General features: G+C 25.3%; 1 protein-coding gene across 2 annotated transcripts; it reads right to left on the reverse strand.

The window, feature by feature from the left end:
- Nucleotides 1–3,689: 3,689 nt before the first annotated feature.
- On the reverse strand, nucleotides 3,690–7,426 carry LOC108552565 (methyltransferase-like protein 7A). Of its 2 annotated transcripts, XM_017907178.1 has the most exons (4): nucleotides 7,254–7,426; nucleotides 7,017–7,168; nucleotides 4,842–5,101; nucleotides 3,690–3,954 (listed from the first exon to the last, which is right to left on the reverse strand). In XM_017907178.1, exons 1-4 carry the CDS (start codon nucleotides 7,274–7,276, stop codon nucleotides 3,694–3,696), a joined length of 696 nt encoding a protein of 231 aa, XP_017762667.1. In that variant the 5' UTR covers nucleotides 7,277–7,426; the 3' UTR covers nucleotides 3,690–3,693. The 2 variants fall into 2 exon arrangements, with proteins under 2 accessions (XP_017762667.1, XP_017762666.1); XM_017907177.1 differs by having other exon boundaries at nucleotides 7,017–7,426.
- Nucleotides 7,427–10,164: the final 2,738 nt, after the last annotated feature.

Genomic DNA, 10,164 nt, shown 5'->3' on the forward strand with positions numbered 1-10,164 from the left:
TTACTTATTAAATTTTAGAAAAATAAAAAATTCATGCTTAATACAAGACAAAAAATATGACTTATGTAATATATTGCATATTTTTATATAACATTAATTATGTTTAAAGAATTAAATGCTATTAACATAAAATAAAATTAAACTGACATATTGTAAACTTTATGTATATTTAATCAATAATTCTATAAATAAAAATTCAACTTATTGCTATTAAAAATGATTTTTTATACAAAAAGATAATAATTTTATTAAAGGTAATAAATTTGCAAGTTATTTCAATATTTAAATAATCGAATAAAATGTACACAAATTGATAAGAAACTTATTAATCTCCATGGTAAAAAATTAATATGGATCAATGGAATTTAATTTCTATCGTTAAATGATAATTATATTATAATACATTTTAAAAATGTAGAAATTGAGTGAATTGAGTAGTGATAACTATCTAACTATATATGTATAATACATTTATTTAGATATTAACTAAATTCAGGTTAAAGATTCCAGCAATATTCAAGTATTTTTTTTCAAATATCTGTGAAAAAGTATATACTTATAGTTTAAATGAAGATATTTGATATGCAATATCACACTACTAAGAAAGTATATTACAAAACACATACATTATATAAAAAAAAAAATTAAAAAATTGATATATAAGATAATCGATAAAGTTTTTTTAATAGTGGGCGTAAAATAATTTTTAATATGAAAATATATGAAAAGTGTAGAATGAAACACTTTTGTTAAATTAAATTTAAGAAAAAACATCAATTTTATTATATGTATTTTTAAACTTCATATATATTATAATAACATACATTGATGGACAACAATGAAAATTTAATAATATAATTATATTATTTAATATTTCATAATTATTCAATATTAAGTATTTTTTTTAAATATTAAAATTCACTAGCAGACTTAATGGCAAACATTTTATTAGCCAAACATGTTTTAATTTATGTTGTTAAAGCAATCAAACTAGTAAACAATATATTGATAAAAATTATTCTATTATTTTTTATTACTTTTAGCACTCATTAATAAGAATTAAACGAAAACAATACATCAATATTTTAAAAATATTAATCCATTGCTTTGTAAGTCTTATTTAGATTAATCAAATTACTTGAATTTAAGTAATTTAATTAGTGAATATCTAAAGTAGTCTTGAAAGAAGTAGTGTTATTCTAAAAATATATAATGGATATTGTATAACATTACACAAAATTACAGTGATCATCAAGATCTTTCAAATGATTTTTAATGAAAAAATTATAATAGCATACGAGAGATTAGAAAATTTAACATTTTTTGTTTTGTATATAAAATATTTATTATTCTAAGAAAGAAAAATATTTAATATGACTTTTATTTTGCGTTGAGATATTTTTGGACACACTGCATTAAACATTTCCAACATATATTTTCTGCTATTTTTCATTTAATTAACTTAATGTATGTATGTTACATTGTTTGTATATTATATATTTTTTAATTCATGCAGAATATGATATATAATTTTATTTCTATTTGTAAAATTAACTGGTTACGTTTTGAATTCTCTATGTTAGAAATTATTTTTAAGTTCTCAGTTTAAATTTTATTTTTTTACTTTAAAAGAAGTTCATATTACTTACTGGTAAAAATTAGGTAACATTATTGTAAACAATATACAGTGAGTAAAAAGAATATCTAATTTATATTTTGAGATTTTTTAATTGAGAATCATTTATTAGATCGACTATTAGTTAGTTTCTGTCATGATTAACATATTCATTATTTCCTTAGTAAAGTATTTTCACTGATTAGTCTGCTTTCTCATATTACCTTTGTTATAGAATCTTTTCAACATTGATCATGAATAACTTTTCAATAATTTCGATTGATACCAAGTCAGAAAACAATGTATTTTGATTTAAATAAAAGTATAACTATAATTTCTTTCCATATTCAAGAAACTTATATAATAATATTTTCTCGTATGTATATGAAAATATGTCATCTATAATTCAAGATTGTAACATTTTTTTTATTGAACAAGATAATTATTTTTTATTATTTTATTATGATATTCTATGATTATTATTACTAAACTATATATTTATTTTTAAAATTGTTTTTATTGTGCGGCAATTAATTCTATTGTAATGATTGGTATGATCTTTTGTTTTTAAATTTTTTTAATCGAAACAAAGAAAAATCATGAAAATGACTATACATGATAATGAAATGTAAAAACAAGATTATTAGAATCAAAAAAGTAAATGTGGATTATTCATTTCTAAGAGATTTCCTGTATTTTATGTATTTTAAGTATTTAATAAAGGTAACTGCTGCTTTTTTTATTTGAGTTTATATTGTCGAATGAATCCACAGTCTTTTTCTTTAGTATGCTGTATTTGAACAATAATATTATTTGTTTATATTTTTTTTTTTATTATTTTTTTGAGAATGTATTTCTTGACTTATAAAAATTATACTTGAGCTTTCAAAATTACAAAACCAATTTAGAATATTCTTAGATATTTGGATAATTGTAATTTAGATGGTAAAACATTTATCACTGGTTGTAAACATTAATTATTATAATTCATAGTTTATACTACTTTACATTATTTTTGTCTGATTAAGAATTTTTTTTCTATATTACATTATAATAAACAAAAAATTTCAAACTATATAATTCTGTTTGTATAAAATATTATTATAAAAAAATCATTGTATTTTTATATATCATTCAGTAATTTAAATTGTTTTGCTTAATAATTTCTTTTAAGTTCTTAGGTTATCAATATTAATTTAATTATGTCTTTCATTATTTCTATATTTTTTCACTTGAAAATATATTTTCATTACTTTTTATATTTGTTATTAAGTATATATATCATAGTTTATAAGTTTATGTATCTAAATAAGTATAATTTTTATAGCTTGTATTTTTAATACAAATGTAAACTAATATTAAATTTTTCAATTGTAATTACATCTCAGATGTGTCCTGTATATGCATTTTGAGCTATAATCATGTCAAAGATCTTTTTTTTAATTTCACAATACCTTGAAAAGAATTAAAATACAATTATTTTAGAATATAGAAGAAAAAGTAACAGCAAAGTAAAGAAATTATCTAATATACCATACAGTTGGAGGATTTGATTTGGTTACTACTTACAACTGAAAAATCTAGTATTTTAGGTAATAAATTAATTTAATTTAGAACATATAAAAAATATTTTAATTAACTAATAAGTACTCCTGATAATGTTTCATATGTTTTTCTATTAAATAATTCTGTATTGATTTTATATATACAACCTTAATATTTAACTTTTATAATTGATTATATCATGTGGTTCCCTTTAAGAATAAAAATAGTATATATTTTAGATATTTATTACATTCTTATATTTCCTTGTGCTATTCAACTTTAATTCCTTTGGCATAAATATCATATGAAAGTATTCGATTGTAATTGAAATATTTCTTTATTATAAAATATGCTTTAAATTATTAATTACCCCAAACGGTTAGCGACAGTTGCACATTATATGAAAATGATAAAAAAGATTGTAAAAATAAGTTCACAGTACGTTAATTCGTAAATAAAAGTGAATAATAGCAATAATAATAAAAATGTGAAGAATTAATTATATTTTTTTGTTTTGGTTTTTCTTGGTTTAATTATCGAACGGCTACACCTAATACGTGTTGTCTTGAAAGAATCAAATGGAAAGTTTGGGATACATAACCTTCAAGAGTAAATGTATCCCATGTAACGTGGTTAAAGCCAGTATTTTTAATGTCTACAATAGGATGAATATCTAAATGGCAACCACCATATAGTGATGGCCATATTCTTGTTTGTGATAACATTTTTTGTAACCATCGTATAAAAGTTCCTTCATTTTCAGGTATATGCTCTATAAATAAATATCGACCTCCCTAAAACAAACAACATTATAGTTATAATATCTTATACCCGTATTTAATAAATACATGATTGAATGAAATCGATTAATGTTTTAAATGATATAATTAATAGAAGAAACAGGAAGAAAGAAAGCAATGATATTTGAGAAATGATGTCATTTGATGTTAAATCGATTTTAATTGTTAAAAAAATTAAATATTTCTATTTCATTATATTTGCTATATTTTATATTCTACAGATTATTGTTATGTACATTGTACATGAATTTTAATTGCAATGTTGATTATCAAATATATCGTTACTGATCTGGATAAAAGTTGAATATAAAGAAAATAATAATTGGAAATTAATTAATATCTCTCATAATACGTATATATAATTAGTATCTCAATCATAATCATGTATCTCAATCGTAAAAAATGATTGCAAAAGGTAAATTATGTAAAAATATTTTATAAACATTGATAAATATTTATGACATAGCTCCTAGTAAGTAAATAGAAACGAAATGGTATATTTTGATTAGGAAAAATCATATGTAGAATCATATATAAGGATAAATTATAATTTTGGAAAATAAGTACTTACTTGCAAACATTTAGTATACTTTTTAAGTAGTATACTTTAGTATTAGTATACTTTGTAGGTTTAAAAGTTAAATTAATAATATTAATATATTGTTTATTATATTAGTATGATTATATTATATCAGTGCATTAATCAAATCGAAATTTTTATCATTGAAATTGTTAGTTATTGATGATTGTTGGTAAATATTCATTAATTATAAAACTATGGAATATTCTGAAATCTGAATTTTGCTAGAATAATGGTATGGATGTGTAGTATGGATATTGTGTTATTATTAAGTTGCATAGTAACAAATTCATTATTTTACCGGTGTCAGTACCCTGTGGATCTCTCGAAGCGTTGATTTCAAGGATGTCATTGAACATAACGATCTTGTTGTCACAACTATGTCTACATGTCCAGTAGGTATTTCCTTTAGGGAGCTACCATCACCAACTATAAGATGTTCAATAATGATATGCGAAAATTGCCAAGAACGATTTCCTTTAATTAGATATTCAGCCAATCTCAGATTTCGATCAACACCAATAAAATGTGTGCCATCTGGGTAAAACTGTATATTTTCACCTATAAGATTTAAACTTCATCTATATAATTCTTATGTTATTTTGATACATACTTCTATGAAAAGAATTGTGTATAAGGGTGATGTAATAATTATTACCAGTCTTTTTGTTTCCTTTTGAATAGAAATCTAGGATTTGAAAAGTACCTCAATCTTCTAAATTGAAATAGAAAATGAAATTTTTCCGATGAAGAAAAACTAACTATTCCATTTAGAAAAAGAAAATTGAAAACGATTTTCAGTAAATAATACGTAATATTTGTTATACAAATTTTCAACTTATTCCCATTAGTTGTAAAGGTATCGAAGTTGCTAATAGTTATTTCCTCACCTTATCTATATATCTATATTGTGATATTTTGGAAGCAATAATTTTTTTATAATTTTTGGTATAGGTCATTATTAATAATTTATTTTTTATATCTTTAAATAGCAGTAGTTATAAATATAACTTAATATTTAATAATTCATATTATTGTATTAATTATATTATTATATTTCATATAATTCATTTTCGTTTATTTCATTAATATAGTATATATCATAATGAATAACAGATACAGTTCACCATGAAATTTTTTGCTTCATTTCAAACTTAATTTCATTTTATATTGCACGATGCTTTATCATATTATGCTTTCACGAACATTGTTTGATGAATACAAGAACTTAATATCAGGGGTAATACTGTTCTGTTTACTAGAATACTTTACAGCAATTCAACTGCCTCTTCACCCTCTAATATGTTTTTAATTTTGGGTTCGACTTAGACGAGTCTGTGTAATACGTTATAGTTTTCGCATATTTCAGAAATTCTTTAAAGTATAAAAGAATAAAGGCGCGAACGAATCTATCATGATTACTTGTGAATTTACAATTATCTGAATTTACGAGTTCACCAAGTTCAAAAGTATTCTGACGTTTTGTTAAGTGGGTAGTAGTGAAAATGCATTGCGCACGCGCATGTACAGCTGAACTCTAAAATGGACCTTTCAAAACTTCGACACCAATTCTATGTATGGTTTACGATATAAACAAAAGATTATATCAATTTTACTAGAAGCATTTCAGAGCGGTGAAACGTGTGCGATACGTTTTCTCTTTCATGAACAATATTGCTATAATTTATAACCAATATATGCTAAATTCTAATTCAAAAAGCGAATTAAATCTAACATTTAAATATATAATGTTATAAAATTATAGAAGCACTGTTTTATGGTGTTTTGTCTTTTATGTGCTATATTTTTTAAAGTTAATGTTAAAACGTCTTTTAAATTAATCGCTTTCATATACAGGCGTTTTTATAAAGAAGAAAACTAAAGCAATCCTGTTTCAGGAGCTGAAATAATTTCAATTCGCCCTATGAAATCTTCCTCTATCATTTTGAGGTTATATTTGGTCAGGTTTCGTGGAATATTTTGTATATCTCAGTTGTTGTATTTTCACGCTTAGTATAATATTTGCCATGCGTTAAGTTTATCTTAAACCATAAATGTCGTAATGTACCAGTCTGAGACACGTAATTATTGATACATCATAACGATTTGAAACGTATACATAGTCCATGATTAAATACTTTGCTACTTGTAATAATAATTATATGACTGTACGTATTGTAGTTATCAGTAAATATTTTTGTTTATATTCTATGTTTCTTGTAAAATAAATCGTGAGAGAATGTAAATTGCAATATATCCAATTTAAATAATATTAGCTATTTAAGTTAATTAAATGCACTTAGTTACACAAGAGTGACGTGATAACACGTTTAAGCTTACGGTGCATAAATTACTTTAACCTCTTTATTTTTTATCCGTAAGATTTCGTCAGTTTCGATATTCAAAAAGAGGGATAAGCATACTAGAGGGACATTACGACATTACTATTACTAATGTACATACATGTAATGCACACCCGTTTTGACGCCAATCTCAAGGAGACGTATACAACCCATGGAACGTAATACTGTGTCACTCGAAACGATGTGTTGTAACGATTCGAATAAATGTTTCTTGTAAGGTGCCATGAGATCTGCGCATTCTACCTCGAAACCGGTTAAATAAGTTCTGTAAATGTGCTTTTGTAAATTCGGCCATTTTCGCGATGTTAAGAACGCGATGAAAATGAAAATCAGCAATAACAACCCATAACTTGTAATCACATCGCGTATCCATAAATCGCTGTTACTCATGTTTCTTCGATGGAAAGTACACTTATAGGAATCTTCTTAGAACTTCTCGCAACGTTTGTCTTTTCAAACGAATATAAAGTAACAAGATCGAATGTCGACACCTTTTGAACTTTATTCTCTGGTTTTGTTTTTCTTCAGAGATCGTATTCCTTACGTAAACGTCTTATACTGAGCTCGAATGCGTTTTTTTAAACATATGTAAGTAGGCTTTGACAAGACCAGTGTTCACTGAAATGGAATAAATACTGTTTGCTAATCATACACGATAAGATAGCAGCATTATAACTATATTTTCTGAACGAGTAATATTTCAATACAGTAAATACTGCTTTAAAGAACATAATTTATGAGTTTCTTGATTTAACATTAATTATTGTTGAAGTTTCTGACATTATGTTATCATTTAAATTAAAGTAGCATTATGGAATCTATATTTATTTTTCAAATAAACTAGTTGAGTATAGAAAATGTTTCGTTACAAAATTTTAGTAATGTTTAGTAAGAGATTTATAACAATTGTGTAATATATATTCATCATTTAACGTTACAATTATCCGATTATATTTTTTAATATCGTGATAATTGTACTCATTTTATAATTGAAATCATTTTTATAAACTCCCCAATTTTATTACTCAGTTATATAATTAATGCTGAATTGTTGAAAAAGAAATGACTTACTTTTATAAGCAGGCACTTATATTTACCACAAAAAAGATGGTAAAGTGACAGTACATTCCAAGATAAATTGTAAAAAATAATATTTGTACCATCACTGTTTCGAATCTTTCCCATTTTTGAACATGATCACTGTAATTACTTAGAGATTCACCTAAAAAATGATCATATGAATATAATATATAATCTACGATAATACGATATAATATAATGTGATACAAAAAGAATATAAGTAACGAACATAATCGACGATGAAGACATCAATAACTTTTTCCAGATATATTATTTCTAAATTAAACACAACATTCGTAGTGTAAAGAAACATACTGTAAATAAGGTGTACAAAAATTTTCAAATTACTAATATATTTCTTATTTTTAAAATTACCACAAACTACGCAAATAGAATTAACATTGAAATTGTGAACCTCCATTATTCACAGTAAATTACCCTTATTATTTTTCTAATATATACATATTAACTTTTTATTTTCGTCTGCAGGTACATTGTCGTCTTCCGTAACACGAGCAGCATCGAAAAAATTCAGCATCCACGATAGTTGGTAAATCCAGAAATGCGTATATGTGGTCACCATATGGTTTGCTATAAAAAAAAAAAAGAAAGAAAAAGAGAATCTAAGAGGAGAGAAAGAGAAAGAGAAAGCGAACGAGAGAGAATATCGAAAGTTTTCACGGAAGAGAACACGATTCGGCTGGTAGAGGAAGAGGAGAACAATGGTCTCACGTTTTCGAAATGCGAGAAAGAGCGTACAGGTTAACAAAGGGGAAACAGCCAGCGGGCAAAAAGAAAACCGCTTGAAACGAACATATCGGCGCAAGGGGAGCATGATTCTTTGTCACTCGAGTTTTAAGAGTGACCACAAACAAAACGGGTTCGATCAATTTAGTCCCTCGAGCGAGTGCGTGCATTCGTTTGCCTCTTGCTCGTGCTTTTGCGCGTACGTACACGCACTATACATCCATCTAGGCGTTTCACATGCACGAAACTCGAAATTCGCTCGATTCAGAAGCATTTCGCCAGCTCCGGAGAGGCGTTTTGTTGTTAGCATTGGGGCGGAGAGGAGGCCGACCGTTTTCGTAATGGCTCGTTGATTCGAGAGAATCGTCGTAAAAAAATCGTACATACGACTTTCCTCCTTCGTTCTTTCTCGTTGTTATTCTTTCTCACCACGTGCTCGTCGCGTTTCTCTGTGTTTCTGGGTATTCTCATCTTGAAAGAATTCATTGAGGTCAATTGAAAAAGTTTGAAGTTACCCTTACCTGTGTTTTAAATATTATTTCTTTAGAACCGCTGTTTCTTGTGTTGTTTGCATTTTACGTGTATTAATATGCACACGTAAGAGATGGAATAAATATTTATTTGATAATTCGAATTGCTTCAGCAAAAGCATATTCATATATTCCGATATTCCATTGATTGAAAGATTTTTCAGTTAACTCATTATTCTGTTAATCAGTCACAAGAATTTTCAGTTAATTCAGATGTGTCTTTGGGGACCCTAGAAAATCCCTAGGATTACTAAAATCCCTTATGCTGTGTAGAAATAAAAATTCATGAAGGTATTAAAAAATGTTCCCACATTTTTGCATATTTCTTATTTTTTTGCTGATGTAATGCATATAGTTTTAAAACTGGTGAAATAGTTTAGTAATTTACTAATTATCGGATGTGTTAAAATTACATGCAAAAATTAAAAACTTCTTCTAAATACATTATAATGATTTAAAAATAAAACAATATATAAACTACGATAAATTCTTTGATAATACTAATGTATTACCTTGTTAAAAGTTATTACAACGAGTGAAATGATGTCCTTATTAATATACGTAAATAATTAATTCATAATAAATTTGTTTATATATATTTCATAAAATCATTGTTTTCAAAGTTAAATTTTGATTTGAAAATTTTGTAAACATACGGTTGCTTCTTGATATCGTTAAGAAATGTTATCTTTTCACATCCATATTTGTATATGAATTCGATGTATTTATTTAACGAAATAAAACTGTTACATTCTTCCCACCCTATGAGGTACGATAATATTATTGTTTCACTTTTCTCAGACACTGCTATAGAAATAGATTATGATTAACATTATTAATAGTTTGATATTATTAATTACTAAACACGTGAACAGATAATTACAATGCACGTGAACGTGACACA

The sequence above is a fragment of the Eufriesea mexicana genome, unplaced genomic scaffold (genome assembly GCF_001483705.2).
Source record: "Eufriesea mexicana isolate 0111107269 unplaced genomic scaffold, ASM148370v2 scaffold7107, whole genome shotgun sequence".
NCBI classification, from domain to species: domain Eukaryota; kingdom Metazoa; phylum Arthropoda; class Insecta; order Hymenoptera; family Apidae; genus Eufriesea; species Eufriesea mexicana.

Bases quoted from the DNA above. Each gene is read 5' to 3' on its own strand.
- LOC108552565 (XM_017907177.1), bottom strand. From the start codon at position 7,293: ATGAGTAACAGCGATTTATGGATACGCGATGTGATTACAAGTTATGGG. The intron at 5,102-7,016 runs GTGTGCATTACA...TAAATCTTATAG, and splicing joins TGAGATTGGCGTCAAAACGG to GTGAAAATATACAGTTTTAC. The intron at 3,955-4,841 runs GTAAAATAATGA...TGTTTGTTTTAG, and splicing joins TCCACAGGGTACTGACACCG to GGAGGTCGATATTTATTTAT.